The following is a 19546-nucleotide window of genomic DNA, read 5'->3' on the forward strand; positions in this document are numbered from 1 at the left end:
CTTGAACAGTGATCTATGCATATTATAGCTGAAAGCATTAGAAAACTATTGCATCATTATCAGAACCACGCTGAATTCTTATGCTATTTCTGACTTCTATAGCAGGTCAAAATCTCACATTTCCATACGGGAGTGCCTGCTGAAGACAGATTTTTTTTTTCAGTTGCAATTGGACCTTGCCAACTGACATAAATATCTTTGCTATTTTTTTTACAACTTAGCTTCCATAAACTTTTTAAACATCAGATAATTAATTTTCTACAGAAGTATAATTTCCAGGAGAAAAATACTCTGGCTCTTGGCTCAACACTTTCAATTCCAAGCTCTAGACTATTTCTGCACTGTTTGAAGTCTAGCAGAGCAGAGCCAAGTCCATATAAATTTCATCCAGAAGAGAAATAACATGCTATTTGGTTTGTTGCTGCCCTACCAAAATTAAAAACAGGGTGATCCTATAAAACACAGAGTTAAAATAAACACAGAATTAGGTTTTAATATCTTGCAATACATGGAGAATAGGAATTGAGATACCACTGAAAATCTAGCTTTTGGTTTCACCAAAATGAAATAGGAGATGTGAACAAAACAAACATGAGAAAGAGTAAAAGAATTAATCAGACCACACAGGGGAGACTTTAACAGAAGCCTTTGCTGCCGTGAGTTAATTTCACACGGGCCCCATTCCACCAGGGCAAACTGATTCGATTGCACATGCACCTATGGATGTGCACACACAGAGAAACACACAAACACAGCATCTGCAGCCTCTCAAATTAGATACCAAAGCAGCCAAGTCAGTCACGACTGACAAGCAAAGTGCCATCTACCCTGACCCTAGCACAAAGTAGCACATCCATTTACTAGACTTTTCAGACTTCAATATGTAAGGTGCTCCTGAGAAAAGTTCCACCTAAGAGAGAGAGAAGAGCAAAATGTCTGCTTCACTAAATGGTCACATGTGAACTAAGTCAACAATTCATCCCCACAGACGTCACTGTGCAAACATCCAGCCCAAGGAATTCCAAGTCTCCTGGCCACAGCTACACACGTTATAATACACGTGTGAAATGAAAACACTCCATACTCAAACCTCTTTCCATAGTACCATTTTTTATTATAACCCACCCCCCTTTTCAGCTAGAGAAGGTACAGCACATCTGAGAAGGTAACAAGAAATATCCCCTAACAAACACCAACATCTTTCCCCTATTTCTGGGGAAGACAGGCAAGCAAAGCGAAAGACACCACACCATGTTCTACTAAATTACTCAAAGTTACATTTTATATGGGTTTAGCACAATCTGGTCTGCTAGAGGAGCATATGTGTTAATTACAAATGAAAACTTTCTGTTCTACATAACTGAAAAAGAAATACTACTCCATGCTCTCTAACAGGATATACATTTAAATTTGTAAGGCTTGTAGAAACTGTGACACATGGAAGAATAGGAAAGGCTACTGGAAGGCATCAAGGGAAAAGATTGTCAATACTGCAACAGCCAGATTTGAAGTTCTCTGCCAACTTTACTAATAGTATAATAAGGAAAAGGGTTGAGGCTTTCCAATTAAAATAGAATGCTGCTGCTAGGAGCTTGCATAGGAATTGAGAGCATGGTTTGACAGACTGAAACTCTCGGGATGTTCACATGGACACCACAGCCTCACAGCCATTTCCTTGGCAGCAGTTGTTTTGGACGTGGCTGTGTTTGTGCCCAGGCCAGTTGTGCTGCCTGTGGACTGACAACAGCAGCAGGGCACCCATGTGTTAGTGCTGCTGGAGTGGGGGCCAGTGGCCCGGGCACAGCAGGGACCTGGGGACAACAACCCTTACGTGCTCATGTGTCAGTAACTCCCCGGTGACTGCACCTCATCAGCACTGGGAAAACACACAAACAGCCCCACAAGCATGGGGGAAAGAGAAAATGACTACTGACATGCATTTTAGGCAACAGGAATTACTAAATCGAACATCAGCAAACCAAACTAGGTAATACTGACTGCTTTTTTTTTCAACTGGGAGCTCTGGAAAGACTACTACTACTGTAGACAGGGATCAAATTAAATGAATCAAATGGGGAAACCAGAGGCTCATAAATGCAAGTCAGTAACCTTATTTTCCTTCAGAAGCAAGAACAGAATTAAGTTCTGCAAAAACAAAGTCAGAAAGTTTGTTTCTTAAATGCTTTGACTTCTGTGAACATTAGGAACACTCCTAATCACCCACAAGTATTGCAAGTATCCTGCGAATTTCGCATCACTTAGAAACATAGAATTATTTAGATTGGAAAACACCTCTAAGATCACCACAGCTATATTAATTTCCACACACCTTCATTCTAGAGGCAGCTACAGGTCACTGACCACAAATACTTTGTTTAATTTATTCTCTATATTAAATATTAAATACAAATATAAAAATGTAAACATTGTAAATATTTCACTTTAAATATATTAGCATCTTATTCTATAATACTGCCATTTACTAAACAAACATATGTAAACATCCTTTTCACAGTTAATTTTTTATAACTCAGCTCCAAACAGAGAAGAAAACATGACTTTGGAGCTTACTAATAGAATCATTCATCAGTTGAACGAATGTTTTAATTAGCAGTTGTATAAAGCAAAGACATATTATTAAAAGTCTCCATGAAAAAATACCATTGTTGTGTGTTTTACATTGACCTAATGGGCAACAGGTGACCACTCAATGTTATTAGGTTGAATTGCCTGCCATCAAAACTTTTTTTTCAAGCTTTTAACCAAAGATTTCTGCCCAAGAATAATGTTTTCAAACTTTTCCAATGCAGAAATATTAACTTACAGTCAAAACTGAAATCAAAGTGATCTTATTGTCACAGCTATATTTAAAAATGCAACATTTTAACTAAGTAGGAAGACAGGTGCATTCTAGCATTAATACAGAAGAAATACACCTGATGACATGAAAAAAAACCCCAAACCAAAACAATTCCAAACTTCCCAGCAATGAATCCCACTGAACTCCTGAAAAAATACTTCAACATAACGATGCTTTTCAAAGACAGACCTGTAGGTATTGGGAGCACACAGATGGAGAGAAGAGATGTAACACACAAGCTCAGAACACTCACCATCTGAATCGGTTTTTTGTGAAGATCTCGTTCAGTCACCAACTTTTCTTGGTCAGTGACATAAAGGCCTTTTTGTGCCAGGGCTTGTATAACAGCATCATGACCTAGAAGAGGTTTTGCAGCATCACTCTTGAGAATAAGGCTCCCAGCACGACAGTAGAGCTCGGCAGACAGCAGCAAGTTAACCACAGGTGGTTTAATGTGCTCCTGGTCATACTGGTCTGTGTAAAATGGTTCTCGGAGTTCTTCTGGAACATTTTCTACAAAACACACACACACCACAAGTCAGGAGCAGAAAGGACAGTTAAGAGTACTAGGGGATTTTTTAAAAATATGTGTGAACTCAAAATTATATTAAAGAAAGCTTAACCAAGGGGAGGCCAAAATCTATATCAGCATTTATGTTATAAAATACTGGGGAAAAAAAATCATACAAAGGCAATATTTGAACTATAAATAGAAACTTGAGAAAAATTCAAAGAGTCTCAAACTTCAAAGGCCACAACAGAAGACAAACATGTAGTTTACAGCATCATTACATGAAAATTTCTTGGCTTCTCCAAATACATGCCTAAACATTCCCATTTCCTTTGGCATAACATTATATAGGTCAGATATATGAAGGCAGAACAACACTCATTTAAACACAAACCCTGGACTCTATCACAATAACAAAACAGAACTGAAACATTATGTTTCAGACAAAAAAAAAAAAAAAATCAAGACAAAAAAGCAGCCTCCTAGTTCCCACACATGCAGAATTTTGATTACTACACCATTTATTTCAAAGGTCATGCATCACAGAATGATGACAATCCAGCAGGTAAGCATAAATATATGGGCTTTTAACTAAAATTAGAAGAATGGAGAAAGAAAAAAAAAATACTATCACTTTGTTTATGACAAGATACTGAGTTCTTATTGGCCTTGCTGTGTTACTGACTTCCCTTAAAATTGTGGTTTTCCTCCTTTTTCAGTGAGCTGGCTTAGCACCTACAGAAAGCTATGAAAAATTTTGTCAAATCTATGCTGAGATTTTAACTCCAAAAATAGCATTCAAGACAATCCAACAATTTTTTTTCAAGTACTGTACATAACACAATAAAGGCAGACTGTATTTATAATTGTCTACCACAAAAGTAATAATTATAAATTAATTAAATACGGTACTAGATCAAATTAAATTAAATCATGAGTCAAGTGGAAAATAACTTTCAGATTTTCAGGCACACACACTGCAAGATGCTTCATTTTCCTCCTGGAAAAATTTCATTCTCTATTGTCGTAAAATTAGTTAAGCCAACAATATTCGTGGGATAAAGAGCATGTGATTCTTTTCCTGGGTCCAAATGGATGCAAAAAGCCTATTTAATTGCTGGAAATAAAAATTAGTGCTTAGGAAAGCAGTGATGCAACTCTAAGTTGTTACTGCCTTTGCTGCCTTCAGCTGGAGAAATGGCCAAACAGACAAGGTTTGAATCAGTCTGCAGTAAACAGCACAGTAAGGGTGGAGCAGGAGAAGAGAGAGAAAAAACAAAACATGCCATCACAAGATAATGATAGATTATCTTCTTCCTCATACATATTCAATTGCAGTTCATGTGCTCCCATTATGAGCTTTGGAAGGTGCCAGCTGCCTTCTTGTGAGTTGTGAGGGAAGATACACTTGATGGAGTGCAAAAAGTGAAAGAAATATTAACACATGCTTTAAATGCCAGAAGGATGGTAGGAAAGGGTAAGATATTGCTGCTGCTTTTGCCAATTCAGAGTATCAGGGGAAAGAGGTACAGTTAGTAATTTGCTTAAACCATGAGCCTAATTTTGGCAAGAAAACTGACAGCTCTGCTTTAGAATACAGATCAAAATATACCACCAGCACAACTACTCTGCCCTTTAAAACACAAATCCAATGCCTAACAGCCCTACGTTTTTACAAGATGACAATAAAACTGCGAACAAAAATATCTACCAGTGTCAGGATATACTTCCATCTTCTCTTCCACTTCCCAATTTCACCTACTGATTATAGGATCCAGAGTCATCCAGTCCAACAAAAAGCATTTCTAATTAAGGATCTCAGAGCTGCTAGATACCTGCTTCCCCAGGTATTGTTTTTAGCTATCTCAATTGTACCTGATCTTCTTTCCTGTCCCTGTTTGTCCACACATTGTCTATTTAAATATTAAGCTTGTTATTTCTGAAATCCCTAATGATCCATCTCCCAGTACCAGGAGCTCAATTCTCATCAGGACTTTATCCTCTGCAATTGCAAATGCCAACTCTTAAAGCATCTTTATGCTTTTTCTTCAAGCTAGAGAGGATTAGAAAACATTTTTTTGTAAATATGTCACAATGCACAGGCAGCAGATTTTGGTTTTGAAAGAATAGGAAAAAAACCACGACAAAAACCCAAACCAACCAACCAACTAAAAACCCAAACAAAAATCCACACACTCCTGTTGTGAAGCAGATGAGAATTTCAATGGGGATGAGACAAGCAGGAAGGAACAGATAAAGCCATTTTTAATTTCTTAGAAGACCTAAAACAGCCTCATTCCTGTATGAAAAAAACCCCAACCTCTTGAGGCAGGAGTACTTAGCTACACTCAGACAGAAGTCACATACTCTGTGGTTCAGATTCACTGAAGACAATGGCAGATTTCAAGTCTGAAAATTTGAGCCAGAAGAGAAATCTCAAGACAGTAAAAAACAAACCCAACGCCTGTTAATTCTCATCTTCTGTATTACTGAAGTACATCCTAAAGTGACAAGATGCAATAAATGCATTTATCATGAAAGAATTACATCCACTGCTGGGACGTAGTAATTAAAAACTCAACACAGTTAAAAAAAAAAATCAACATGATGACTAGGAAAGGCAAATAGAATTATTTATAAAGCATAGTTCTGCTTCTGAAAATACAGAAAAAGACAAAATTATGCCATTTCTTTTACTTCATTGAAGTACATCAAAATAAATCTGGAAAAGAAACTTATTGATCTTCATAAAAATAAAACTAGACAAATCAGTTTATTTTCTGTAGTAAAATCGAATATGGAAACGAAGGGCTAGGAAGAGAAGCTGTGGCTACAGACATATTCTGAATGTATAAAAAAGTGAAAGCCTACAAACAAGGAATCTCTGGTGCAACAAGATCAGAATTCTTTATAAAAATTCCTGTCAGGGTTCCCATTGCACAGGCAGAAACACCGCACTTTCCCCCACTTCATACCATATATTAAACAGTCTGATATCAGAATAGCTCTTGATAGAAGATTCAAGCTGTGTTCTCATGTTAGAGTTTAAAAAGAAAACCAAAACCTCCACAGCAGATAGGTAACAGACAGAGAAAACTCCATCTCAGAGTAGAAGTCCTTCCAGAACTGGCATGTGCTGCCTCTGGAGTCCTGTAGCAGGGAATTACACTGCTCCATCCAGTTCTCAGCAGATTACCAGAACAATCAGCAGGGTCAAAAGCCTTTATTAACAATTCTGTCAGGACTAGAGATTGTTAAACAGGCTCTTCTAGGCAGAGAAGAGTCTTAACACTAATCCCCAAAATGTGCGTTTTACCGGTCCTGCTTTGCCCAGCCGACAGAGAGGAATCCTCCAAGATTAAACCCCGAGCTAAATGACCCGCTTTAAAAGAAATACCTTGTTGCACATGCTGCCATCAAGTAGCGTCTGACCTTGAAATCCGCGTAACCATGTCCGAGGGACACGGAGCGCACCGAGCCGAGCACACGAAACGCAGGGGAGCCCCGGACAGCGGCTGCAGAGCTGGAGAGAAGGCGGAGGATCCGCCCGCACTGCCCCAGCACCGGCAGGCTTTGTTAACACGGCTTAAAGGCAGGGTCACCGCCTGATGCAAGGAGAGTGTTTGTCGAGAGAGACCACCAGAGCACAGGCACACACTGCCTGGGGACCCAGCTGTGAAACTGCCATCCACAGGCGCTTCCAAAACCACTGACAGGGCGCTGAGAGACCTCTTCTAACGCTGAGCCTGGCCCTTTCTGCAGAAGGAGGCTGAACCAGACCACCCTGTTTTGTCCTAGATTTGTGAGCAGCTTTAGAAATAATTTTGACATTTTGAAATTTGTAAATACTGTATACTATGAAAAGAATAAATGAAGCTAATCGGTAAGTTCAAGACATGGAGAACAGAACGAAAAGAAAATAATACCACATTAGCCCTAAACTGTAACTCAAATTTAATCATCAGGCTAACTTCAAAAATGTAATCAGCATATCTTTAGGTAATTTTTCATAAATGATCAAGGAATCAAAATTCCACTCTTTTTAGAGAAGAAAAAAATTTTATAATTTAAGAGCTTATTCAAAGCTTTCAAGCAAACACAGGATTTTTATTGCTCCCTGTTTTGGTTTAACCCCAGACCCAACTACGCTGCCCAGCTGCTTGCTCTCTACCCCACTCTCCCTGCTGGGATGGGAGGAGAGGGAGGAGAGCTGGGAAAAGGTAGATCCTGCAGGCTGAGATAAAAACAGTTTAATAATTGAAATAAGGTAAAATATTATAACAATAATAAATAACAATGAAATGGGAAAACAGAAAAAGCCCACTCCCAGCAGCCCCCAGCCCCGGGGAGCACACAGCCCTGGGTGCAGTGTCCCTGGGCCCAGCCCAGCTCAGCTCTCCTGCCCACACTCCCCCACAGCTCCTCCTGCCCCTCCTCGCTGCCACCAGGCACTGAGAGCTCCTTGAGCTAGAGAAAGCCCCAACTCAACACCCGAGTGTGATCACCAGTGCTCTCACACCGAGCCCAAAGCACAGCACTGCACAGCCTGCCTGGAAGAGAATGCACTCTGTTCCAGACAAACCAGAACACTCCCCACTGTGAGCTAGAAATGCAACCTAATTTGCTGTTTAAACAGACCATTTTAAAGGAAAGGAATGGTCTAAAATTAGTTTGCACATAACACTACTGAATTTAGCTTTAGAAGTTGCTTTATTAAAAAAACCTCTCTGCTCAGATAGGTATGAGTTACTCCTTGGAAGACAGGATGAATTCCTCCTTTGGAAAAAAACTGCTTGTGCCAATGTGAAAAGTCTACATTTTCTCTAAAAACAAATTTTTTGTAAAATTTCCATGCTTCCACACAGATTAATACAATCCTTTACACAACTATTGAGTTTCTCAAGTTTGTGTCAGTGAACAATTTCAGATTTATGAATGTTTGCCTTAAGAACGGCCAAAGCTTAGAAGTCTTTGTCAGCAAGGTCTCCATGTTGTTTGTTTTGTTTTTTAATTCCTGAGGACAACATAAACAAGTTAAAATATTTTGCCACAGGCTTTCCAGTTAAGCGATGCCATCATTTTTGGGAGCCACAAGGCCACATTAAGCCTCAGTGTAGAAAACGTCCTCTCTACAGGTTACGGACATCCATGCACAACAACGTTAAGAAGAAAAAATTATATGTAGAAGACTGAGATATAATACAGAATTATTTAATGAAGATTCTAATCTCTTTAACCACTTCCTAGTGCAAACCAGTAGAGGAATGTATGCCAAGTCTTAATGCACTTGGCAGTTTTCTGCAGGTCAGCAAAGGTATGCTTTTGCCATGTAGTGACTGTGTCAAGTTACCTCATTTCCACCTGCCAACAAGGATTCTGGTGCCACATTTACAATCTGGGAACAAGACAGCAGAGCTTGCACAGAAGTCAAGAGTCTAAGAATTGAAAATGGGGCAGAGAAGACAGAATTACATTATTTAACTTATGATGAATTTTTTTAGTGGACTCAATAGAAGAGAGAGACTTCTCAATTTTCTATTTTATATTGGAGACACCATCCAGAAACAAGACTTTTAATCGGGACGTGGAAAACAAAATGAGAGAGTACAGATCACAAAATAATTTTTACTTTTCTGGTTTGTTGAATTAGTCTGCAACTTCCATTGTTCCTGGCTAGCAGGCTGTAGGTGTACTTCTGTCTAGAGACAAGTATCTGAAAGGCCAACACTCAATTTATGGCACACTCAGCTTCATTATAACCATTCTTAACTTTGTCCACCTTGCTAGGATGAACTCAAGAGATTCTTGAATTTATCATCACAGAAGTACTATGAATAAACAGATCCTACCCTCCCGCCTCTAGATGTCACAAAAATAGACCACAGCAATTATCCATTGCTTCAACAGCTGTTCTGCACTTAAAAGGGATTCCTCATTCAAAAAAAAGGAAACAAAAAACCCAAACAAACAAAAAAGAGAAACAAACAAAAATAAAAAGCAAACAAAACACTAAAAAAAAAAAAACCCAAACCCAAACCAACAAACCTCAAAACATTTAAGGCAAAAACATGCACAGGCTCTACTTTCATAGCCTAACCAGACTTCAGTTGTTCTTTGAACACTGAAAATCACATAAGAAATGCTGTATTAATTGTCACACTAAGTGCCTATCCAATCCAATATTCTGCCTTCAGCAGCACAACAGGAAATGCTTCCCACAAAACCTACAGAATATGTCTGGTACTGGCATTACTTATTAAAATGGGAAGATTAGCATCTAATTTACTAAAACCTGTATATTGATTTGGGTTTTAATAAACAAAAGAATGATTTAGAACTAACCCTGCCAATAAGGGGATCAATTTTCATTAACATAAATGCCTTCAGAACTTATTTTTGAGAGAGGCAAGTTATGAGAAATGTAAAGATAATAGTATAACTATTAACTATATCAAAATATAAAGATAATAGTATGATCCTGTCTCACCCAGCTAGCACTTTGATGACCATTGTAGTCAAGTCATGATTTAAATATCCTATGGAGTATGGAAAAAGCTGTTTCAGAAAATTAGAGATAAATGTTACTTGAATTTATCACTAGATTTTATTAAGGCAAAGAAAACTTTTTGCTAGCCATAAGTAGATAGATGTGAATGGACAAATCTTCTTTGGTGCCTGGCCTACAGGTTCTCTTCGTGTATGACTGCTTTTAACTGAACAAAAGAAAACATGCAGGGAACAGCTAGAACTATCCAAATCTTACATATGGCAAATAGATTTCAAACATTACATTTCAGCTCTGTAGCAGAAATGCTTATTACCACCTGATGCAGTAACAACATCTTGTCCAATTGCACAAAATAAAAAGGAAGGGGGAGGAGGAAGAACTCACTCTACTTTTCTTATGAAGTCTGGAGAGTTTCACTTCTATCCCCATTTTCCAGAATGATCAGCGATAATGATTATTCAGAGCTCCCAGTTTAGCAGAACAAGTACCAAAAGTTACTAATTTCAGGAGTGGAATTGTATCCAGTTGTTCTAGCTGTAGAATGGAAATTACATACCATCTTATTGAAAAAGTAACACATTCCTGTCTTCACGTTTGAATGAGAGGCACCTTTAAACATGGAGTCACTAAAGTAACCCAACAGATTACATAGGGTAAAGGGGGAAATTTTAAACTATATCTGCAGTAGTAACTGCAATGGTGGTCAAAAAATAGAAAGAGAAACCAGGTACAGGGAGAAGAAAAACATTTCATCTCATCACCTGAAATCAGTGAGCGTTTGGCTACAGTCTATCAGATTGTTACATTCTGCAGACAAGAGCTGTAAAGGCAAACAGGCTCAAGGGCACGGAGTCTTTGAAAGAACAGATCCCATACCTCAAATGAGGTCCTTTGCCTATTGCAAATCCCTCACTGATCACCTTCCTTTACCTCTGTACACACGCAGTCTACAACTTCAGAGGCCTCTGCCAAACCCAACAGATCCAGAAGCTCATCCAATTTTATGTATTTACTTCAAAAAAAGTCATCTAGAGTCAAACTACATCATCAATGTGTTCTACAAAAAGGAGTGATACAACCACCTTCTAAATACAACACCTCAGTAAATGATTTGTCTGATCCTACTGATTTTAGTAGGACTGACTGAAGTCTCAATTTGCCAGCAACTATTTTAGAGAGGTGATGGAATCTATATATATAAAAATTCTCACTAGAATCTCAAACTAATTTTTTTTTTTACTCCAAACCCTTCTAAAAAGTTTTCCTCCCGCCAGACTGAATACAAGTGAAGAAATAAGGTCTGCTAGAAAAAGATTAAAATATGTTCTGGCCTGCAACACTCAGCATAGCAGATGAGAGTATTTAGCTACAACTTGTTTCTGTCAGATACAGAGTGTTCATTTCCTCCCTCCATGGTTCTACTGGCAACATGGGCAAAGAGCAGCAAGTAGCCACACATGAATTCTGAAAACATTAATCATCAGGGGAAAGCTATTTTTAAGTTTCTTGGGTAATATTTAGATGATGCAATTTGCAATCTCTGGCTTCAAATACCTACAAAGGGTACATTTAACGTTAAAATTTTATTTTGACTTCAGAAAACACAAAAATGTTTAGGACAATTGCTCTTTTGCAGGAAAAGACTTATGCAGCTTTTATTTAGCTTTTAGTTTATTCCTGTTTACCTGTCAAAAATATTTCTCATGTTAACCAGTTAAATGTATTAATGCAGCAGAATAATACGTTGTATGGATAGTAAACTAGGAACAGATTTAACTTGACTTAAAACTGTTCCCATAATTTTCTAAAAATCTAAATCAAGATCTACTTTCTAAAAATCTAGTAGTCAAGATCTACTCTTGACTTCATTACTAAAAATTGGATGAAAAGCTGTTTGAAAACCCATTTTCCAAGAGACATACTCAGATGTCCCCTACCAAATGGGAAGAACACGTACTTCCAGTTCAAAAACTCACACCTTTCTTCACACTAGACAAGGCTGTAGAGAAGTGATCCCAAGATAAAAAAAGGACTGAAAGCACTTTGGAGGACAAAATTATAATTCAAGATAATTTTGATAAGTGGAAGGAGTGGTTTGAAAATAGGATGGAGTTATGTAAGTATAGCTGCAGAGCAGGAACCTACAACAGTAGAATTACAAGATGGGAACAACTGAGTAGGCAGCAGCTCTGCAGAGAAAGATACAGAGCTACAGTGAATCACAGACTTGCATGAGTCAACAACTCTGGGCTCATGCAGAAATGGCAAGTGTCATATTTTAGTGAATAAATCAGAATATTATAGGTTGGAAATATGAAGTGATTTTTCAAATTTACCTTGTACCGGTAATGGTTTAGCTGGATCAATAGAATTAGATTTAAGTACAGAGCTCATGTAAACCAACCAAGCAAAAAAAATCCCAACCCAAATCAACCCCTAATAAACACAGAGAATAAAAGATTCGCCCTACAAAAAAGAAAAAAAAAGTCTGTTTTGTCTAAACAATATAACAGATATTGCTTTTATTATATGAAAGATGTTATAAAAACATAAGGTGTCCACCATTCTCAAAAGCCCCAGGAGGAGGGTAAGTAATGGCCTAACAATGTAGCCAAAGACATCAAGTTTCTGTTCAAACATCTAAAAATAAATAAAGTCCAAACTGTGGAAAGTCTATAATTAGAGATTTTTGAAAAACAGGCTAAACAAACATCTGTCAGGAATGATGTATATTTAGCTCAGCCTGTCTTTAGATGCATGGCTGGATAACAAAATTTTCAGGCACATTTTCTATTACTACAGCAGACTAAGAAGGCAAAAACTTCACATTCCAAAATAGTGAAACCCACTTCTGTTGCTTTAGAAATAAAAAGAGCACAGACTACCACAACATCAAGATATTTTTCAACTTATCCCTAGGAAGAAAGTCCCACTATACTTTTAAGTTGAAGGCTATAATGTCTATACCATTCGTCCAGTTCTTTGGGAAGAAATTTGTCTATACTGAAATGATTAACTGCCAGCATTGGGAGAAAAGGCTGAAATTAGGTATTTTCAGATTTAATTTCCAAGGTCAAACCTTCTCCATTTTATATTTCACACTTGTTAATTTTCCCCCTTTCAGTTACTGCATGTTGTGTCACTTAGACAATTAGGTTATTACAAAACATTCAATCTGACATGTCCCAACACCAATATGTTGTCTTGCAGCAAAACACCAAGGCACAAAATCCCACACACCCTCAACACTTAAGTACGAATTCCTTCTTCAATTAGTATTCCTTAAACAATTCCTCAAACAAGATGCCTTCAATGTGACTGTTAATACATTCTTACTCTCCTGTGACATCTCACTAATAGGACTAATAATTTTGACCTGCCTGTGCTGGGGCCAAACTCTACACTTGTAGTTTTACCAAGGACAATAACAACAGACAATTTGTCTCTCAGTTTTTGGACATAGGTATCAATGAAACACCAAAAGTCATTACTAATGTTAATGAACAGTACCTATTTCAAAGTCCTTTTGCAAAACCAAATTCACATCCTGCAGTCAAGCCGTTAATCCACAACTCTGATTGTATTGAAATATGGTTTTAAGACTGTGAAAGCCATTCGCCGAAAGATGTACCCCTTTGATACATATTTTGATTTCTTTAACCAATACGTAGTTGTAACAAATGCTTTTCATTAATGAAAGTGAACTGCAACACTTTGTTTCATAGACGGTAAGGAAAAACCCTTCACTTTCCCCTGCAAGCTTAGGGAACTTCAAAACTTCAAGCCTAAAAAAAGAAATAAAATGTGGCACCTATAAACACACTAATCATGCTTTGTATTTCCTCTGTATCAATGTATATAGCAATAGTTAGAAGACATGACTGAGGCTGTGAGTTATTCCCAACAACCAAAAGAATTTAACAAACCCAAGCTTCCTTCCTTCTTGGAAAAGGTGAAGGTCAGTTCTTCTGTTTCACTCCAACTATAAAGGAAGCATTTGTACTGCAGACATGCAAGTCCTGTAGACTGTCTTTCCCTACTTCAGCCAAACTCTTCTCTGAAGTTTCTAGTTACATTAACCTAGTGGAAGAACTGGGACCAGAAACACTACAAATGGGTGTGCTTACCTCTCTTCCTACTGTTACCTTACTGCAGTGTTAGGAGAGCAGATGAAGCAATTATTCCCTCTAATCATGCTTCATTCGAGCACCTCAGAACAACCCCAGTCACGAAGAGAAAGAGTAAAGGAATTTGTTTTGGATCACACTTTCTATAGAAAGTAGCAGAAAAGTACCCTGCATGTGGCTTTACACGCCCAATAGAAATTCAACGAGTATAGACCAAGACATTTCAGACATAGGTTGAGTATCTGTCAAACTCCAGCAGAAAAAAGTTTTCAGGTTAGAAGGCTGGGTTATATAATTACACAAGCATTGCACACTCAGAATCCCATGAGCAGACCCTATAGAACCAAGCCACCTAAAACTATAATGATCTCTGAAAATGTTGAATTAAGCATTTCCAAGAATTTTCTCTACTATTTTACTTCTCATACCTGCATAGCTAATAAAGTCATATATCAAAGTATTACTTGTCCAGATATCACAAAGAAAAGCAAGTAGAGTTTATCAACAAATCCTTGTAAGAAAATAATATTTTGATCTTTTCTTTCTTTTAAAGTGATGCACTCACTGAAATGTCACTAGATTCAAGGAACTTTAAAAGTGGCTTTTTGGAAGCATCACATCAAATATTATGAGTTACCAGAGGCATGGCCCATAAAGACATGCTAAATACATGCTAACCCTGGCTAAATGCATAATAGCACCCTGGCCCTAAACGTAAAAGGTGCAAAATTCCATAAGGAGAAACCCTTTCCTGTTATTTTACAAAGGACAGGCAAAAGTAATGATCATTGAGATCTACTTCACTTTTCAAAAAACCCCATTGTTTTTAATCCACAGAAAATGAAATTATTACAATACTACAGCTATACTAAAGCCAAAAAAACACAAAACCAAGCAAAGAGCCTCACCTCCCCAAAAAAACAAACAAACAAACAAAAAACCCAAACCAAAATCCAAAACTAACAAAACCCCTCCAGCTCGGTAAATTTTCAAAATGCTTCCCTCAGAAGACATCTGCAAGTCTGGTATTCCTCAAGGCCCAATAATATTTCAGGCACAGAATCATAGGTCTGGCATTCCTCAAGCTCCAAGGTTTTCAGCGGCAGAGCACCGATGCCTTTTGGAGGCATTACAGATTGATTCCATTGACACTCACAGCCTTTTGTATTGTGCAGGCCAAAACCCGGCATTAGATGCTCTTTTTTCCTGAAACCCTTCTTATTGCTTAACACTCAAATGGCCACAGGCTACTGTCACACATGTCAAAACTAAGAGCACGCACCGTTTCCATCGCTAGCCCCCAATTCTGCTCCTAAGCAATAACAGGAAACATTTCGAGATGACAGATAAATGTGGATTGCTGGGCTTTTTTCGCATTGTATTAGTGTGACCCGAGTAATAAATAAAACACCATTTACAGGGATAGATTCACTCAAAAAAAATAATATGAGCGCAAATACACAAAATTTACTTGCTGATGGAAACAGTGGGACTACTCCAAACGGACTTAGTATAATTAAGGAAAAAAAATAGAAAGAAAAAAAAGAAAAAAAAACCCACGAGGGGTAAGAGATCTTAAGGACAAGGGAACATGCCAAAAGCATTTCCCACACATCTCCCCCCTTCTCGGCTCCTCAGGGAATGGCTCGCACGTCCTCAGCGAAGCAACCAAGCAGAAACCAGCATCAAAGAAAGGGAAGAAGGAGACGCCACCTACCTGTCCCAAAGGCTTTGGCCACCAGCCAGGCCAGATTACAGGCGATTTTCGCTCGGGAGAAATCATAATGGTCAAAGGGTTTGATGGCAGGAACAATGAAAGTCTTCCTCATCTCCTTGGCGTCTGCGGCATCCCCCATCTTCTCACAGGACCCCCGGCAACTGGGAACTTACATGGTTGTTTCTCCGTCCTCCTCCTCCTCCCACGGCCGGCAGAGCCGCCCGTAAATACGGCGACGGCAGCTGAGAGCAGCGCCGGACCCAGCTGTCCGTAAAGGGCTGACACCGCCTCCCGCCTTTCTCCGCACAGGAATGTAGCCGAGTCCGAGTGTCCTCTCCTTCCTCCTCCTCCTCCTCGCTCTTTGTCTCAGTTCACTCACGCCGCCGTCCCCCCGCCTCCGAGCAAACGCCCGCGGCCCCGCGCTCCCCGGGCAGACCCTGCGGCCGGGGCTGGCTGCCCCGGGCGGCCGCCAGCGCCCCGGCCCGGCCCGGGAGCCGCCGGCAGGGCCCCCGCAGCCGCCGCAGGCCGGGACGCGGCCCTTCCCGGCGTCGGGACGTCAAAACGCCGGCCTCCGGGCCCAGAACGCCGCACGGCCCCGCACCGTCCCAGCGGCGGTTTCTGCGGGCCGGCGGCGGAGCCGGCTCCCCGCCGCTGCCCTCGGCTCCCCGCCGCCCTCGGCTCCCCGCCGCCGCCCTCGGCAGCCCGCCGCCCTCGGCAGCCCGCCGCCCGCGCCGCTCGGCGATGCCGCTGCGGCTCTCCAGCCGCGGCTGCCGCACTGGCCGCGCGAGGGCGGCTGCGCATGTGCCGCCGGCGCCTCCCCGCCCGGGCGGGGCGGGAGCCCGAGGGGCAGCGCCGGGCCGCCCCCTGCCCGCAGCGCCCGGCAGGCGGGGCCGCTCCGGGCGGGGCCGCTCCGGGCGGGGCCTCGCTGGGCCGGGCCGGGGAGCGCGGGCTGGCCGGGCCCGGCGCTGCCTTCCCCCGGCGGCGGCGGGAGGGGAAGGGGGCAGCGCTTCCCGCGGTCAGGGGGCGCCGGCGGTGCCGGGAAAGCCTGGGAAAGGGCGGTGTCCCTCGGCCGCGGCTCTCCGCAGCGCGGCCGGGTCGTCGGGGAGAGAAGGGCCCGGCGCCGGGGCTCGGCTGTGAGGGGGCTGAGGAGCAGCTCCCCCATGCCGGGCGGCCGCGGCACGGAGCGCTGCCCAGGGGCGGGCTGAGCATCCCCCCGGGCATTTGTCCCTCCTTATTTAAATCGGGGCTAAATATAACTTTGAGGATACTCGGGCAGAAAAATGGCAAAGCCTTCAAATGGTTCAGGGCCTGGGTCACGTAATCACTGTAACAGCAGCAGGAGTAGCGATTCGCCCTAGAGACCGTGTCCTGTCTCGCTCACGAGTACCTGAGCTGTTTTTGGGAGCTCACAGGACCGCTTTAACAGTGGGCTGCGTGGAGGGAAGCGTTAGTCACGGTGGGAAGCAGTAAGTGCGCGATTAATGACTCAAAGGGAGCTGGCTGTGTTGGCTCCCGAGCGCGGGTGTGAGGGCGCGGCCGTGGCGGCGAGGGGCGGCTCTGCCCGGCACCGCCTCACCCGTGAGCGCCTGGAGGCAGCCAATGCTTACTGTAGCTTACCGAGGATACATTCTTATTGTGTGTATATGCATCTATAGATATAGGTGTATGTATAAATATATATGGTTTGGGGTAATGTCTAACTCTGCCCTTCTTCCTCAAAAGAATAGCCAGACAAAGTCTTAGCATGACATTGTAAGATTTCAAATAATATTCTGGCCAGACTGTTATTTCTTTGTGTTCCAAGTGGACTGTGAAGTTGATCTGCACGGAGATTTTTCCATTGTTGTGTGGCTGGCTGTGTGTGCTTCCAGCACTGAAGAGTACTTGACAGTTTTACTGACGTGTATCTGTGTTTATTAATAATGAGCTAATGAAGGGGTAGTGGAGGTCAGCATTTGAAGAAATTGTAGCTGAGTATTCCCCACAGACTCTCCGGAATGGGATTCCCAAACTGTCATGCATACCACTCATAAGTGGTGCATACCTAGCTCTGAAACTGGGAGCTGCTGTGGCAGTACTCAGCAGAATGGAGGGGGGGAGAGAAAAGTTGAGAAATCCTTGCTTTAGCAAGCTGAGGACTGAAATTCCCAGATCCTCTGCAGATGAAATAGTTATAATAATACCGAACTAACATACAGGTGCACTTGGAAAATGTTCTCTATTAAGAAAAACTATATGCTTAGTTTTCAACAATTAACATTTGCACATTTTCCTGAATAATTGTTTTATGCATCCTTTGGAAATAAGTTGCATTATACACTTCGCATTATGTTAACTATTTTTTTACACTGCCAATAGCAAATTAACTCTTCCTGCACATTTAATAGCAAACACCCGAAAATCATAAGCTTTAAAACCTCAAAGGATTAGAGCTAAGAAGAAAAAAAAAAAGAACTATGTTCTAGATCCCAATTATTTTGTTTCTTGTATGACTGAAAAAACACCTCAAAATTAGGAAAACGTGTTTAGAAAAACTGTGGGGCCATTATTTAGCTATAATGGAATTTTTTTGCGGGTGCAGCATTTGTGCTGATGAAACCTGTTCAGAGTCACTGAACAAAATCTAAAAAAGCTGTCTTGTGCTAAGTGCAATCAAAGTGGAGTTGCACTTGCTTAGTGCTCTTAAAAGTGAATGCATGAATATAAAATCTAATATAACTAAGTGCCAAAGAAGACATCACCACCAGTTGCTGGAGTTCCTGTGCCAGTTCTTCCACTTTTGCAAACATGCCAAATGTCGTCTTGCTTATTGCATTGTCAAAGATATCAACAGCCAACATGGAAAATTATGAAAATCTGCTCTAATTGCTCAGAGTAAATAAACAGGAAAACTGAATGAAGAGTCATCCCTTTCTGCTCTGATCCAGTTTACACGTCTTGAAATATTTTAAATAGTGATAATCTTTCCTGTATGCAATCTTTCTGCTGCAGTGTCTTATACTTTAGCATTAATGCCAAGCAGAAAGACAAAGTATTAAAACAAGCATCTCACTTTTTTTTTCCCCTTCTTTCTGTCTTCCTTTCCCCTCCCTCTACCTCAAATTAGAATCCCATTTGACTCGTTTTATCCTGTGTTGACATTATAAGGCTGATTGTTCACTGTCATGTGTCTGGCCATTTTCACAGTGGTGTACCAAGCCTGTAGTGGGTGTCAGGCAACAGGAACCAATCTGACTATGAAGCTGTGAATAATAATGGTGTGCATGGCTCTTGTTGCTAATAGTTCTAACCTTGGGAGATAGTGCAACGAGTCCTGACTAACGATTTCATACATTTTTTCCCCTTGTTTTAAGATTCACTTAGCTTCTGCAGAGGCTATGTGTAGAGTAGGAGCCTGCAGACTAATTTCAGGCTAGCACTAGATTACAGTGTTCAATCTGGAATAACATTTCATGCATAGTTTCTTCCCTCACAACACTTGATGATAAAGGCAAAGTAAAATGTTTTAAATCAGGAATACCGTGGCTGTTTTGGCAGCGGGACTGTCTGTAGCCAGACTGGGTGCTGCTGAGCTTATCAGGCTGCCTATGGAGGACAGTAAAAACATCCCCACTTCAGACGAGCTGGTTGTATTAGGGCAAATCCACAAACACAGCAGTTCACAACAACTATTCTGCTGAGTAATGCTTCGGTTTTGAGGTTGGAAACAGACTTGGAATAACACCGTGGGCATATTATCTTTAATTGCTGTTATCAAATTTGCCTAATTAAGATGATCCCATCTGTTTTCCTGAGCTTCAAGGATATCAGTCATGATAGAAGT

The 19546-nt window shown here is 40.8% G+C and overlaps 1 protein-coding gene across 4 annotated transcripts in view; it reads right to left on the reverse strand.

The window, feature by feature from the left end:
• Positions 1-16320, reverse strand: part of CAMSAP2 (calmodulin regulated spectrin associated protein family member 2) — an 81213-nt gene extending 64893 nt beyond the window's left edge. For 2 of the 4 annotated variants that reach the window (XM_066324600.1, XM_066324598.1), the window contains exons 1-2: positions 15724-16320; positions 3114-3373 (exon numbers count right to left, since the gene is read on the reverse strand). In XM_066324600.1, the coding sequence (XP_066180697.1) occupies positions 3114-3373; positions 15724-15862 (399 nt within the window). In that variant the 5' untranslated portion in view covers positions 15863-16320. The remainder of the gene's footprint in view (positions 1-3113; positions 3374-15723) is intronic. The other 2 variants (XM_066324601.1, XM_066324599.1) reach the window with 1 other exon arrangement.
• Positions 16321-19546: the final 3226 nt, after the last annotated feature.

Source organism: Sylvia atricapilla, chromosome 9 (assembly GCF_009819655.1).
Source record: "Sylvia atricapilla isolate bSylAtr1 chromosome 9, bSylAtr1.pri, whole genome shotgun sequence".
NCBI lineage: Eukaryota > Metazoa > Chordata > Aves > Passeriformes > Sylviidae > Sylvia > Sylvia atricapilla.